At 41.4% G+C, this 16,358-nt stretch overlaps 1 protein-coding gene across 2 annotated transcripts; it reads left to right on the forward strand.

The window, feature by feature from the left end:
* The first annotated feature begins 10,193 nt into the window (after positions 1 to 10,193).
* Positions 10,194 to 16,165, forward strand: SDR42E1 (short chain dehydrogenase/reductase family 42E, member 1). 2 transcript variants are annotated; one of them, XM_051801758.1, is made up of 3 exons: positions 10,194 to 10,666; positions 10,940 to 11,041; positions 12,367 to 16,165. In XM_051801758.1, the coding sequence occupies exons 1-3, from the start codon at positions 10,231 to 10,233 to the stop codon at positions 13,467 to 13,469; spliced, it is 1,641 nt and encodes a 546-aa protein (XP_051657718.1). In that variant the 5' UTR covers positions 10,194 to 10,230; the 3' UTR covers positions 13,470 to 16,165. The 2 variants fall into 2 exon arrangements, with proteins under 2 accessions (XP_051657718.1, XP_051657719.1); XM_051801759.1 differs by having other exon boundaries at positions 10,544 to 10,666; positions 12,362 to 16,164.
* Positions 16,166 to 16,358: the final 193 nt, after the last annotated feature.

The raw sequence follows: 16,358 nt of genomic DNA on the forward strand, positions 1-16,358 counted from the left end.
TATGCCAAAAGCCTGAATAAAATATGTTATTGTATAAAGATTTTGCCTGTGGCCAATTGCTAACTATGACACACCTGGCCTCAGTGTTGTGATTCACAGTGTGTTTCCTACACACAAGATACTTCTCCTGTCTAGTTTATCTGATGTTATCGTCTCCACTTGCTTCATGTCTTTTATCATAAACAAAATTTCAGTGTTGACAGATCCAAGCATAATTGCTCAAAATAAATGGATTAAATCTTAAAAATGACAGGAGTTTATAAATTCTGAATGTGAGGCTCTTCCTACTCTTCTATTGAAGGCATGAATTGTTCAAACTTGAACCAACTTTCCATCAGAGCAAGTGTCCAATCCAAGATCTTCACTGAGGCACAAACTGTACCTACATTGCAGCAGAGGTACATTCAGCTAAAATTTATGGGAAAAATAGCAGTGAGATGCGAATCCAGGTGAGGTTCCTTGCAAGATGCTGTTTTGCAGAACTGCTACAGGTTCAGTCCTGAGCACTGCCTCAGTTTCACAATTCTGGCAGGGGTTCTTTGCACCCCACTCTTACCTTTTCTATCCTTCTCTCACACATCTTCCTTGAATCCAAGTCCAGTTAGAAGAAGCTGAGTGGGACTCTCACACCCCCTGTGTCCCTTCTGAGAGCGGATCCTCCATGCAAAACTCCTTGGATTTAACCAACCGAGGTCAGAGAGAAGATATCTCACTGATAGAAAAAGTACAAAGCAGAGTCTCAGATGAGTATTTTTAAGGGCTAAGAATCATAGAACCATTTAGGTTGGAAAAGACCCTTAGGATCATCGGATACATGACAGAAATTAGTAACACTGGAATCTGTAAAACTGGAACTCTGTGAAACTTTGTGAGCATGTTAAACAGCTACTGCAACCTCATGAGGCTAAAGCACAATCCAGCATTGCACATGCCTGCAGACACAGGGATACATTCAACAAATCATCCCTGAAAATGAAAGTTCAAGTTTACAAGCCAGAATATTAAGAGGAAAATACAAAGACTTCTAACGAAAAGGTGAGAAGTGGCAACAATTATTTTCATCCATTCTTTTGAATGACATCACACACTTGGGTGTTGTGCTGTTATAAATAAGTCTTTTTGCAACCTCTGAAATCTCTAAAATGCCAGAGAACACGTAAAGCTTTTATAAAATCAGTACCTACTGTAAAGGAACATGAAGACTCAGCTGAATGGTCTTGAAGGTTCACATTTGGCACCTCACCTGCAAGAGTACAGTTCAACTACTAAAATAGTCAAAATTGGACAGCTCCATCACCCAGAGACTTCAGCAAGTGCAGCTGAAATACAGCAGCCATAACTCAAAGGCTGCAAATGCAGCCACTGAATACATTTACCAGAGGGAAAAAAATTGCTCTGACAACCTTTCTTAGAGTGCTGTTGTGCAGCCTCCAGCGTGATGCACCAAACAAGATGTAGTCACTACACATGAAGTACACTCTGCAGTATTTACATACAGATGTTTAGTTTAGCCTGAATTTCCATACTAAATATTCCTCTATTTATTCCATAACAGAAGAAAGTAAATTAAAAGTTTGTAACCCACAGCACCTTCATCCCAAGATATCAGCCCGTGATAATTACTTCAGCTATTGTGGCCAGAAGCACCAAGAAGGCAACTTGTTAAAGAACTTCAGTAACCCAAATAATCTAATAATTTTAATTTGAAGAAGTCTAAATTATAGAACACATTAAGGATGTAACATTATACCAAGATTACCTATAAAAATCAGATTTAGTGGCAGCAGATGCTGAGATCTCTCTTTGAAGTATAATATACAGGAGATGGAGCCTTGCATCCTTGTTCAGCCCTGGTTGGACTCCTTCATTTCATACCAGAGATAATAAGGGGACTAGAATTCCAACCAAAATGGGAGGAATGATTGTAGTCTGTTCTCACAAGGGTCATTCCAGCTTTGAAATTCTCTTCAAGTTAATAAACAATAGGAAGTCCCTCACTGACAAAAATCCTACTGGAAAGGCAAAAGCAGCATGACCCATTTGCAAACAAGACACGGGGAGTTTGGCTGGATAATATATTCCTATTGACACTTACAAACCCTGAGTCATTTTGATTTCTCAATTACCATTATGGAAGGCGTTTTCTTCATAAACAGATAAAACACCATGGGAGGTGGGATGGTTCTGCCTGGTAAGCTGATAATGTGTGTGTTGTTAAAGTGTGATTAACTGCCTGCTTTAGCTGATGCCTGTTCCTAGGAGAGATTACCTTTATTTATGACAGTAGGGAAAGAAGCCAGGACCAAAAAAAGGAGCCAGGACGAAAAATGTTACCATTTGGTAAAATGGTAAAATCTGTTAATAGTAAAATTAACAATAAAATCATAAAATGGTAAAATCTGTTAATAGTAAAATTAACAATATGGTACTGAAGGGATTCTCCCTGGCCACTCAAACCACTTTCCCAGAGTAATTTTTAGAAGGGTAAAGGAGCTCAAGCAATGTCAGTGAGAGACTTGAGGAAAGAATCGTACTAAATAATGCTTTCTCTTGGAAAGTGTTAAAATGACAACTGCTAAAACAGGCCTTCTTGTGCTAATAATAATAATTATAAATTGATTAAGCACGCAATTTTCCTCTATATAATTCTATTCAGCTGGTGGATAAAGAAGTCTTTTGGTATATATTATTTTTTTTTTTATCTTGAAGATTACGTGTTAGACTTGAGAAGCCTTCATTATACAAGAAAGCCAGTTACTAGAACATGTAGTTCTTCTAAGTCATTCAGAAGAACATTTCAGTTTATACAATTTGTCAATAATGCATTTGATGTTTGATTCTTCCATGTTCCGAGGATGAATGAAGAATTAAGCTGCTGTATGACCTGGAATTAATCTAGTGTTTTCAACTGGCACAAATTCTGTTTCTATGGGCTAGATACTCTCCAAAAGATAGTGAAGCAGCACTTTAAATGCAAAGCTCATTCAGAATTCTTTCACTGCAAGAATCAAACAAAAAAAAATCAGATATTTCAATTCCCTGGTTAATCAGATCTTACTTCTGCCTCAAAAGTAGCAAAAAAAAGTTATAACCAGATGCTGCGTCCACAACTTCTGCTTAGTGGAATGAAAATTAGGAGCAAGAACAACTTGCAGCAAATTACTTAAACTTACAGCACACTCACACTCCCTGTTGAATAGCTCCCACTTTGAACACCTTCTTTGCATTACCATTCCAGGATAAAACATGTCCAAATAAGGCTTTTGAACAGAAGATAAATGCATGTTATAATGATCTGATCTTCGTAACTTCAGTAATTTTGCCCCATTTTAGAGTTATTTGATTTTTTTTTTTTGACCTTCAAAATATTTGGTTCTGAACAAATCCCTTTCAAGGGAAAACTCAGGCTTCGTGATGCTTATGAACTCTGAGTTCTACAATCATTTGTTTGGTGGAACAGAATAAATCAGCATGACAGATACATAAGAATGTGGTGCTCTCGTAAATACAAAGATGCCATTAAGGAAGCCTCGGGGGGGTTATCTAATTTAAGCACAGCTGAAGCAAGAAAGTGATTTTGTATTTTTTGAGGTTGTTTTCCTCTACTTGGATGTTCAAACTCTTACCTAATCCTTCCTCTGCAAAATTATGTACTTTTTGCAATGTTGTCAAGGTAATTACAGAACTCAATGGTAGTAACACATTTTAAGCCAGTGTCTGTTCTGTTTTCTTGCAGTTCTAAGTGTCTGAAGATGGGAGAACACTGCCTAGACCTTGACCACAGAACCATGAAAATGAAAGCACCAGAAGTGCCAAGATGGGCAACGTTTCCTCAGCAATGCTCCTTTCCTTCCTTTCCCTCCCAACACAGTTTCCACTGAGAAATCCATAGAAATGCTACAACAACTTCAGGCTTTGGTGTTCTTGCTGACAAATCTCTTCTCATCCTCACCACCAGTATCTGCAGATTTCTTATTCACAGACAGAAAATTAGCACAGTACAAAATACAGATTAATGAACACATTCTGCCTTGAGTTTGTCTACATATGGGATATACTGCACATGATTAGCTGCCTGTGAAGCTGAAAGATCCCTTAGATCCTTCCAAGAGATCAAAGTAGTACATCTCCAACCATCACCTGAATGTTCAATTATTAGTGTCAACGATTCACAGAAGACAGACCTCATCTTGGCTTTGCTAGAGGGGAAGATTTCTGTAAACTATGGATAACTGAATTAAATTATAAATTACTACAACGGGGAAGCCATTCCTTGTTATCAGTGTGATAAATAAGGGCAGCTGGATGCACATCAATCACACCTGAAACCGAATCAGACAATTAATAAAGTGTAAGTATATTTCTGAAATAGCTACCTATTTAAATATAGAAGATTTGTTTTAAGGAACAGAATCAAAGATGTTCAGCACTGCATTCCAACACCTGTCCTCCCCCGCTTGCAAAAACATCTGTGAAAGTATTTTCAATAATATTTTTCTATTTCTTAATGTACCAAATTTTAAAGCATATAATCCTTTCAGGATTACAAAGAGGCCCAGTCCTGGAGCCCTTGCAGTCCTGTGTGCCTTCTCTGCAGTATGGAAATTATGGAGGAAGTTACAGGACCGGGTTAAAATTTGGCTTTTACTTCCAAAGTGCTGCAATTTCATTGGATAGCATTGTTTTATACTGTTAAGTACTAATATCTATGCAACATACTTTGCAAACAGCTATCAGCACCTTGGAACATCAGGTAACACATCAGGTCAAATTACAAGTTAAAAAAACCACAAAAGGCTTAAGGGAGCTTAAGATCAATATCGCTGGAGCAACCACTTACTTCAGACACTTGGCTGAAATGCTTAGGAGTGGCTGAGCCCCTTGAGACTCTGTTTAGCTCCATGGAGGTCATGAAGATTAATATATACTTGTTCTGAAAACTGGGTTATTGAAGTGCTCTGCAGGGTACACGAAGAGACACATAGACCATAAACAGCAATTTGTTATCAAAGTAAAACGGGAGAACACGGGTTATCCTCTGCCTGGTGCTCAACCATTCACTTATCCCCAAATACGTGACTTTCTTCCCTTCCCCTTAGGATAAAGTACTGTTACTTTTGAAAATATGATAATTGACATTTTCGAAGCATTACAGAAGTTGATTTCTGATGACTTCACGGAAGGCATGTTCAACTTCCTACTGCTGAATAGACAACTCAGAATCAAGCCTGTTCTTTAAGAATCTTTGCAAAAAGATTTTCAAAGCCTTTTCAGCGTCTTTCATAGTAACAATTTTTCATAACTAACACACTAAAGATGTCCACAGTGCAGCCCACCCATAAAATCCAAGTTAGCCAAGGCATGGCTACTGAGCCTAAATTGTTCTGATCTGTGAACAGCTATCTGCAATGAAAGCTGACCTGTGTAATCCTGTTGTTTACACGATACAATGCATGGATGTTGCATGAAATACCTCCTTGGTAACTAAGCCTTGACATCAAATACAACGCTGGTACCGCTGATGTCAGAGAGCTGTGGTCCCTCAGCACGACGGTACAACAGCACCCTCTCTCAGGGCACACAAGGAATACAGAACTGCAGAAGGAATCCTCCAGACATTTTAAGTAGCTGGTTTGACTGGCAACTGATATTTCCACCCAGCCTGTTTTTTGAGGGGTGAAAACAGCCAAAGTCTGAGCGGTTTGTACCTTCTGAAGAGTTGACTGTACCCTCCTACACCCACCAACCCAGGCCAGAGCTGCTCCACTGCCTGGGGAAGGGGATGAAAAGCTCCTGCCTGCACAGCCTTGGGCAGAGCTGCCTCCAGCAAACGGGGAGGGACAGAAACCTGTGAGCAGGGCCCTGCACTGCTGCTGACAACATCACACCCTGCTGCCTCTATGGGTTCTTCACTGGATCTTGCTTCTGGACATCTATGAAAAGGAACTTCCTAGCCCCAGGTTACCATTCACCCCAAAATCCACATCCGCATTCAAGATGATTCCAAAACTAAAATAGTAGAATAATTTTTTGACAGTAGAGAAAGAATTAGATAACAAAGCCCACATATCTTCAGTGCAACATACACCAAACTTCTTCCTTCACTCAAGGGTCTCAAAATATACTGCAAACAGTCAGACCCTTTTCAAGAGCTCTGTTGAGTAGAGACTACCTTCCATTTTCTGAATTCCTACTTTGATAAGGAATTCACTACTCCCTGCACCACCTCCGAGTCAGGACTGGAAATGTTTGTAAAGTCATATTTCCTGAGAGAACAAAGAATTAAATCAGGAAAATGATACAAAGCAACGGTTCAGATGAACAGTTTTAATCAGCCTTAGTGAACAGTGTTCACTAAGCAGTAAATACAATTAATGCGGAAATCCTTTTCCTTTCTCAATCTGGAAGAGATGGGCTAAGTTTTTCCACTACTGGAACTGACAGAAAAAAGCAACTAGAAGTGCTTTGGATTGTCATCTCCACATAACCAGATGTATGACACTTCCCACAAGCAATACTGCACAATCAACAGGTAGCCTAAGAAGAAGTCAGTGTTAACACTTTCAAAGGGTATAACTTGCATACTTCCCTAAACTCTTTAAGCCCCACACAATTTATTTCCTGCTTTATTAATATTTTTACAGCAGCTCCCATTCGAGCATCAGAAACACAAACGAAACCAGCACAACCACAACCTCAGGCAGTGAGGAAGTGCAACACCACCTTTGTCACAGAGCAGAAAACAGTTTTCTGAAGGTCACTCAGGGAACCTCTGTCAGAGCCAAGACTAAAGCTCAGACTAGCATTTTTATCCATGAGCCTGTCTTCCTTGGAAAATATTCCATTCTAATCTAGACTGAATGTTTGATTTTTAATTTTGAACACTGTAATTCTAATTCCATTCTCAACATAGATTCAGTTTTCACCTCTTCAGTACTATTTTAACCAATTGGTTTTATATGTTTTAGTAAGACCATAAATGTGGTTGGTTCTGACCTAGTTTTAAATCTCGTTCTCTTCTCTTATCCCATTGCACAACGAAAAAAAAAAGGCACAGTTAAGTAATACTAAAAAGAAATCAATCAAATAATACGAAAACAGTAACCTAAGGTTTATTTCCCCAGATGAAATATTGCCCTGCTTCCTGAAATAGTACTGTTGGCATGCTTTGTATTTTGATGACAAAAATAATTTTACTAGCTAAGTATTTTAAATTGCAAAGAGAACCAGATGACTAACATACTATGAAAGAATAATTAATGAATTCATTGTTTCTTTCTAACTTGCACTGTTCACAACAGCTGCTTATTTAGCTCCGTTTAGTTGCCGATTTAAGGACTTTTTGCAGCCTATTTCAGGTTGATTGCAATTCAGGTTGTGGTACTGAGATAACTCCCACTCCATCCTGCAAATGTTTCTTTCCTGACACATCCTGCCCTAACTTGCAATTCCAGGCATTAGTGTGGTCTCTTCAAGTGACTGCAACATGGTCTGATTCTCTGCATGCTGGGATATATGCAAGGCATTCTCCAAAATGCCTGGCTCTTTAAAGGGAAAATTAGGAAGACACAATTCAGGACAAACATTCTTTTACACATAAAGTAAAACTGGAAGTTCATTTATTTGATAGCAAACCAGAATTTATGATACATTCAGGAAGTCCATAAAGTCTTAGGAAAAGTGGAGTCTCATAGGGAATGAAAGGGCATGAACAAGTGGGTTGTGGAGAACAGTGAGATCTGAGACTGTCAATCTTAACATCAAATCTGTAAATGTAAAACGAGGACAGTATTTACCCACAGCTTTCATGGATGTCACCCTTTTGAAGGAATGAGTGTTCCTTACTATTCTTTGAAGCCGAAAAGGACAGTTCACTATAATGAGAAATAAAACTGATAGTGGTTTAAGAGCAAAATCTTTACAGTATCTTAATACAGCTTTATTATATTAATAATACTCTAATTATGAGATAGTCTGACACAATTCACTCACTGTAGATGACATACCAGGCAGAGAGTTAGAAAAAGCAGAATGTACAGAGAGAGGTCTCAATCCTGCAAACTGTCCTGCATGGACACATCACAAAGTCCAGAGGACAAAACGTCATCCCGAGGTTAACAGCTGCCTGTTCAAACAGAAGGATTTACTCACACAAACAGAGTGCAAGGTCAGGGACACCATTCAGACAGCACAAAGCTCTGTGAGCTATAAGGAGAAAGCGGCTGAACATATGGATTTTCCATTCTTGGAGAAATTCCATACCAACAGGGACCTGTGTAAGCTCTCTGGGTGAACCTGTTTTGTGCAGGGGGTTCAATGGGCGACATCCTTCCAACCCCAACTATCCTGTGATTCTGAAATATTCCATTCGAACACAATCTGCTTGATCAGAAGACAGACACCAGCTATTATACTCTCAGGGAGACTCCTCAAAGACAAAACACGTTGTGTCCCATGATCTCAGGGAAAGTTCAGGACTTTTTGGTACTTTGCAGGTGATTACACACTTGGGAAAATATTCTCAAAATCATCATCAAGACTGTGCTTGTGAGCTAGAATTATCATACTTCTGTGAACATAACATTGATTATACATCTGGATGGCATTTTTCAGGGTTGTCTCAAACCCACTCTCCTACCATACAGGCAGCAGACAGGGAAATCAGCTATGACTGAAGGATGCCCTCCAAGCCAGACAGCTCTGCACAGTCAGGTACAGCACCAGCTCCGTCTTGAAATTGCTATTTAAGAATCCCAGAGATTAACCAGCAAGAAATTACAGCTAAAAAAATTAAGTTTTAATACTTACAGAATTCTTCTTGGAATCTATTCAGTTTTAATTCTTGCCAGCCATCAATCAAAATAACAACACAGCACACTATGTCTACTTACGTCAAGGTTTTGCAAAACAGAAACTTGTGTGTTTTTAAGTAGTTTTGACACTGTAACCAACTTTCTGACATTTCCCAAGTGACTCAGTTCTGCCAAAGAAAAATGGAATATACCACAAAACAAACTTTGATAGTGTAATTCTTAATTGTTTTCCTGTTATGGTTCTCTCTCACAGACAGCTTGCAGTGGATTGCTGGTGCTTAACTTGGGAGAAATTCTACTGCAGTCAGTCAGTGCTGTGAAGTGTTTTCCCACTGCCAAAAACAACTCATCCTCTGCAGGAGGCAGACCAGAATTCTCTGAGTGTGTTACGTTACGTAGTTCAGGCTCGCAACAAATGCAGTAGCATGTGGGACAGCCACCTTCATCCACAGAGATGCTGTGAGGGCACAGCTCTCCCTGACATGGCAGGACAATCACAGAATCACAGAATTATTTAGGTTGAAATAAACCTCCAAGATCATTGAGTCCAACCCTTGAACACCACTTTGTCAACTAAACTATAGCACTAAGTGCCATGTCCAGTTGTTTCTGGAACATCGCCAGTGATGGTGACTCCACAGGCAGCCTATTCCCATGCTTGACAACCATTTCCATGAAGAAATGTTCAGCAGTGAAGTCTGAAACTCCCCTGTCCACCCAAATTGCCCAGGGCTCAAGGGCTCCTCAGCCTCTCTTAGGTGCCCCAGACCTCTGCAGAATCTCATACCCCTGGGAAGACACTCGCAGGCACCTCCCAAGGGAATCGCAGAATGGTCTGTGCTGGAAGGGACCTTGAAGATCATCTCATTGCAACCCCCTTGCTGTGGGCAGGGACACCTTCCACTAGGCCAGGGGGCTCAGAGCCCCATCTGACCTGGCCTTGGACACTTCAGGGATGGGGCAGCCACAGCTTCCCTGGGAAACCTTGTCCAGTGCCTCACCACCTTCACAGAAAAGAATTTTTTCCTAATACATGATCTAAACCTACTGTCTTTCAGTTTAAAGCCATTCCCCTTTGTCCTGTCACTCCATGCCCTCGTAAATAGTCTTGTCCCATTTTTCCCGTAAGTTCCCTCCAGGTACTGGAAGGCCACAATTAGGTCACCCCTGAGCTTTCTCTCTTCCAGGGTCAACAATCCCAATTCTCTCAGTCTTTCCTCACAGCAAAGCTGCTCCATCCCTTTGGTCATCTCAGTGCCTCCTCTGGACTCGCTCCAGCAGCTCCATGTCCTTGCTGTCCTGGGGACTTCAGAGTTGCAGGGGGGGTCTCACCTGAGGGGGCAGAGGGGCAGAATCCCCCTCCCCTGCTGCCCACGCTGTGGGATCAGCCCAGGATTTGGGGTTTGTGGGCTAGGTCATGTCCAGCCTCTCACCCACCAGCACCCCCAGGTCGCTCTCCCCAGGGCTGCTCTCCATCTGTTCATCCCCAGCCTGGATTGATCCCGGGGATTGCCCTGACCCAGGGACAGCACCAGCACCCGGTTTTGGTACAAACATCCGGACGGGACACAGCTGGAAAAGGCTCCGGTTCCACAGACAACACGACAGCCCCCATTTCAAAGTGCCTCAGGCTGAGAGCCCCGCTGTGACCGAGCGTCCCCGGGCAGGAGAAGGGGACAAGCGGCGCCCTCCTGGCACACGAATTGACACCACGCCGCAAACCAAGGCCGGCAGGGCCCGCCCGCCCCGCCGCCATCTCGCGGCGCGGCCCCCGCCCCGCCCGCTCCATTTCCCCGGATCCCGGAGCCCGGCACCGCTCCGCAGGCACGGGAGGGACGGGACCGGCACAGCAGGTACGGGCTGGGACCCCCGCAGGACCCTCGCGCTGCCCGGGGAGGGGAGTCGGAGGCCGAACGAGCGGCTCCAGACTCGCCTTGTCCCCTGCAGCCCTCTGTCCTCCGCGTAAAACCTCTGCTCTGAGGAATCCCGGGGCTGAGCGTCCTCCCCCGCCTCGGTGGGGAGATGAAAGGCTGCAATTAAAGCATGCAATAGACTGGTGAATAACCGAATGTGCGGTGATATTAAAACTCAGATTGGTTTTAATGTATTTGCAATGTGACTTGCAGGTCCGTTTCACCATATAGTGCCAAAGGAAAGAGGATGGAAGCAGGAAACGCTGCCAGGGAAAGAGTCCTCATTACTGGCGGAGGGGGTTATTTTGGCTTCCGGTTAGTGCATTAAATGGTTATTACATACAGGAATAAACGTAAGAGATTGCTGCTGGGGAGGCAACAAATTCCATCTGTAAAACGGAAAACTGTGTCCCTGAGATGCCTGATCCAGTTCAGTCCATCTTCTGGTTCATGTGGGCTCTCAGTTTTAAAGAAGCATGTTAGTCTGTCTCCAGATGTTGTAAGTAACTCTGTTATCCTGTTTCCAAATGTTTCCAAATCCTGTTTCCACCAGCTGCCTCGCCGACATTTACCTGTCTGAGCACCTCTGTAATGGGGGTCAGACCACCACCTTTCAGCCTGCTCCGAGGGACAAGCCTCCACTTGTACACACATCTTTCTTTTGACCTGCAAATAGTTACACACTGCTAGCTCTACAGATTAACTACTCCAGCTGCTCTCTCAAGAATATATTTATTTTCATGGACAGTAATGTTTTAGGATTAGAGTTGTTAATAAGGTACATATTTCAGTGAAGTCCATTTACTGTAGCTGGCTCTGCAGGCCTTGTAACAAAAAAATCCTATTTTGAGCCCTAGACTTTCTTGAGTACCTGCACAGTTAGAACTGCTTACAGAGGGGAGAGAGACCACAGTCAGGACCAAAAAGTAAATGCCAAGTGGGAGGAGGGAAAAAAAAATCTCAGAAGAACCCTATCCACTTCTGCTTGGCTTTTTCTTCCACTATCTCCCACTTAAAACACTATAGACATAAAACAGCTGTAGGAAAGGGGGGGAGAAACACCAGAGTTATACTTTGTGTCAATACCTGTATTTATACCTGCAACTTGGAGTAAAATGTGGCATGTGGCAAGGTATTCATTCCAGCTGATAAGCATCTCACTCCTCCACAAATTTCAAACACAATGGCGAAGACCAACCTGTTGTTCTGCCAGAGCTGGGATGGCACAAAAGCATTAAGATAAAACCAATAAACTTTTTTTTTTAGTAGTTGGTTAGAGGTTTCCATCTGAGAGGTTTGCTGTTGCTGATATAAAGGGGATAGAAACATGGTTCTTCCAAAGCAGTGTTCTTCCAGAAGGCCACTGAAAGCACTTCAGTTGTTTCTATTCAGAATCTTTTACAGCAATTCTGCCTCTTTTTTTCTCCTAAGTACTGCTGGAGTGTGAGAAATTAGTTCAGTACCTCAAGTATCACAGCTGAATCTGCCCCATAGTAGATGGCTGAATATTTAAAAGGCTCTCATCAGAAAAATAATCACCACTGAAATAGTTAATAGTCCTCTCTTCCTCCAGGTGAAATGTTTCATGCACCGTTGTGCTACGAATCCTAACATATGGTTTCTCTCATGTTTCAGTTTAGGTTGTGCCATATATCAAAAGGGAGTTGATGTGATTCTCTTTGATGTCGTGAAACCACTTCAAGCCATGCCAGAGGGAATGAAGTTCATGCAGGGGGATATCTGTTGCCTGTCTGAAGTGGAAGATGCTCTCAGAGATGTAATCTGCGTATTCCATATCGCTTCCTATGGAATGTCTGGCAGGGAGCAGCTGAACCGAAAACTTATAGAAGATGTTAATGTGAAAGGAACAGAAAATGTCATCCAAGCCTGCAAGAGCACAGGAGTGTCGAGTCTGGTTTATACAAGCACATACAACGTGATATTTGGAGGGCAGATTATAGAAAATGGGGACGAATCTCTGCCTTACCTACCTCTTCACCTCCATCCCGATCACTACTCCCGAACCAAATCTTTAGCTGAAATGAAGGTGCTGGAGGCAAATGGTGCTGAGCTTGGAAATGGGAAAGGTGTATTAAGGACTTGTGCTCTGCGACCAGCAGGCATCTACGGGCCTGGAGAACAGAGACACCTTCCAAGAATAGTCAGTTATATTGAAAGGGGCCTGTTTAAATTTGTCTATGGAGATCCTCTTAGTTTGGTAGAATTTGTACATGTAGACAACCTGGTTCAGGCTCATATCCTTGCCTTTGAGGCCCTCAAAGCCAACAAGCAGCACATTGCTGCAGGCCAAGCTTATTTTATTTCAGATGGCAGGCCTGTAAATAACTTTGAATTTTTCCGACCCTTAGTGGAAGGTTTGGGTTACAAGTTCCCAACCTGTCGCCTCCCTCTCTCCCTTGTCTATTTTTTTGCATTCCTTACTGAAGTAGTTCATTTTCTTGTAGGACACATTTATAATTTTCAGCCCCTCCTGACTCGCACAGAGGTTTACAAAACTGGTGTCACTCATTATTTTAGTATGGAGAAGGCCAGGAAGGAGCTGGGGTATGAGCCTCAGCAGTACAGCCTGAATGAAGTGGTGGAATGGTTTAGATCCCAGGGATGTGGACGAAAGCCAAGAAATTATACCATTATGCAGCTTGTTAGGGATGGAGGACTGCTTTTCCTGCTGATTGCTGTGATGGTCTCGTGGTTTCCATCTGCAGTTACATTTTCACTCTAAAAGATGAAATGCTGAGGACAGAATTTAGTTACGTTCTCTGCATACTCTTGGTTTTGACAGACAGGTAATAAAGATTTTTTTTAAAAATACACATTTGCATGACTCAGGTAAATATCTTTAAACAGTTTTATCCCCAAGGAATGGAACCATTGAGTAAAGAGGTGTAATTTTTATATATAGTTTCTCTTCAAAGTAAAACTGATCAGATCACTAACAAGATGAAGCTCAGTATTACTGCAAACAGCATTTTACTCTCAGGTACAACAACACACTACAGTGAATGGAACAAATGTCCTTAGGCTGGCTCTTCTTCCTCCCTGATGGGATTATACTCTTGATTCCTGCCCTTTATTCCTAAAGAGTTTGTGCTACATGATCCAGAGGAGAATAAATGTATTCTTTGATCACATTCCAAAACCCAGTTCTGCTTTCCAGCTTGGCTGTATATATGCCTAACCAAGATTAACTGATAAACTGCTAGACAATAAACAAATGTGGTTTCTTTACATTCTGGTATGCTTTTCTGAGTTAACTCTCTGATATCTAATGACATTCCTGGAAAATGCACCATGGTTAATCTAAATTACAGCAAAGTGCTTGAAGCACCACAGATTGGTAGATTTTTCTAACAGTAAAATATGTCTGTTTAAAATGAATGAGCTACCTAAAGTGCATTCATAAATAAAACCTATGATTCTCCCCAGCATTATTGAATAGTTAAACAAAGACTCCATCAAAGACATTTGGTAAGTGATTACACTCACGTTCCACTATTTATAAAACGTTTTTTAGCTTTAATAATATTTCTTTAACACCTGACACAATTTGAATAGAACTTTACCTTTGTAGTAGGAAGATAAACACTTGCTACAAGGAAAATCATAATTTTATGGAGTTTTAAGAATAGAAGATAAGACCTTGTTAAGTACAGGTCACTACTGTCCCAAGCAACTCCCTCTGTCAGTTTAATATAGGAAGAGAAACAGAAACTACCTCAAATATTAAAATACAGTTGTTTTCACTTAACCCATCAACATTACAGTTTCTGTCCCCCTTGATAAAAGGGGAGTCCTTCAAGAATTTCACACTCCTCTTCAGACTTTAGTCTTTCCATTTTAATAGCTGAAACTACACTGCTCTTAAATTAACCATAACTTCCAGTTACTTCAGTTGTTACACTCTGCTGCAAGTGAAATGGGGAAGTGAAGAGGAAGAGGCAGACAGTAGTTCTGCTGCACTGTTAAAGGATTCTCAGAAAACAAGAGTGCTTAAATAGAGGGACCAAACTAAAAAGTCCACTGCCACCCCTGCTTAGAAGATGGAGGGTTTTGTAGTTAATAATGACTGGAGACAGCATTATTTTTTTACTTTTGAGTTCCCTTCCAGAGAAGTTTACCTCAAAAAGAAAATAAACCCATGGCATTGGTAACTTTTTTGTATTGTCTTGCCTGAAATCTAACTTTTCTCCTTCATTCCCCTACCAGTAAGTACACCATAAAAGAAGCTAAATTTAAGACTTAGCTTGAGGGACAGTTCAAGAGAGAACTCACTTTTTTTTTTTCTCTAATAGCAAATAAACTGTTTGTGTAGCAGGAGTGTTGCACTCTGCTATAAAGAGTTTATGTGCCTCCAACTGAGTGCTGATGGCAGAAGGGCCACGCTCCAGAAGTCATTAATATACACCATCATCTGCAGAAAGAAGAAACCTTCTTTTTAATAAAACAGAAAGAAGACAGCCGTGACCTCATGAAAGCACTGGGCTGCTGTTCTCTTTCCAACAGCCTTTTTTTTCTTCCAAGTGGAAACCACTTTGTTTTCCCCTTTAAGTTCTCTGGGTTTGACACAATGTTATCAGAAATAGATTAAGAAATTTTGATGCCAGCAGAAGACAAAACCAAAATGTACAAGAAATTGCACAAGAAACAGTATTTCATGCTACATCTTGTAAAAAAAAAAAAAATCTTTTTAAGATACGGAACCTAATCCCTGTGCCCCTGGGGAATTTCCTCTGCTGTTTGCAATCTTTTAGCAAAACTCAGCTACTGCTATTTATAATTATCTCAACGGTGGGGTTGGAAAAAAAAAATCTATGAAAGGTTCCTCAGGCCATGAATCCTAAATCCACGCTGTCAATACCAGCTGAGGCTCAAGCCCTGGGCAGCTTTTGAGGCACAACAGCAGCGGAAGGTCCTGAGCAGCCAAAAAAAAGCCCAACAAAACCACAAATACCGGAAGTCCTGCAGCAGCTGAGCTCAATCCATGAACCTTTTCATCCATCTGGAGTCAAGGACAGAAGTCCTCACCACTAACAGAGCAGGGGGCACTTTTTTGTCCTAATGGCCCACGACTGTGCTGGAGCACACGGGAGTAAATCAGGTACTTGTGGGGAGACACGGGCAGTGCTTGGCAGGGGTGAGCAGAGCCATCAACAGTGCACTGGGAAATCCCTGTCAGTCACCTTTATCTAGTAAAAAAAACCACCATCCTGACTACAGAGGAAGTGAAGGACACTTCTCCTCTTTCCAAAAGGAAAACAGGCAATCTGCGGCTTAAGGAGAGACTCTAAAATTGCTTGGAAATTACATCCATGTAAAGCCAGTCACGGCTGCTCCATTCTAAGTATTTTACAATGAGAATTCTCTCTCCTTCTTCCAGGTTGGTTTTTTTTTTTGTTATTACTCCTCTTGCATGAACAGCAGAGTAAACAAGGTAATTAATTCAAGTGTCGTGTCTATTTTCAAATTTTAATTATTCGCCTGTTTTCCTGAAACTGAATTACCAGAAACACATCTAAAAACTGAAAAAGCAGAATGAAATTATAGCACAGATTCATTTTTTCCTAGTCCTCAAAATTACTTAACAATTGATACGTGCCTCACTATAAAGAAT

Source organism: Manacus candei, unplaced genomic scaffold (genome assembly GCF_025592945.1).
Source record: "Manacus candei isolate 608988 ecotype Guabito, Panama unplaced genomic scaffold, ASM2559294v1 h1tg000053l, whole genome shotgun sequence".
NCBI classification, from domain to species: Eukaryota; Metazoa; Chordata; class Aves; order Passeriformes; family Pipridae; genus Manacus; species Manacus candei.

Bases quoted from the DNA above. Each gene is read 5' to 3' on its own strand.
- SDR42E1 (XM_051801758.1), top strand. From the start codon at position 10,231: ATGTCCAGCCTCTCACCCACCAGCACCCCCAGGTCGCTCTCCCCAGGG. The intron at 10,667-10,939 runs GTACGGGCTGGG...TGTGACTTGCAG, and splicing joins GGACGGGACCGGCACAGCAG to GTCCGTTTCACCATATAGTG. The intron at 11,042-12,366 runs GTTAGTGCATTA...GTTTCAGTTTAG, and splicing joins GGGGGTTATTTTGGCTTCCG to GTTGTGCCATATATCAAAAG.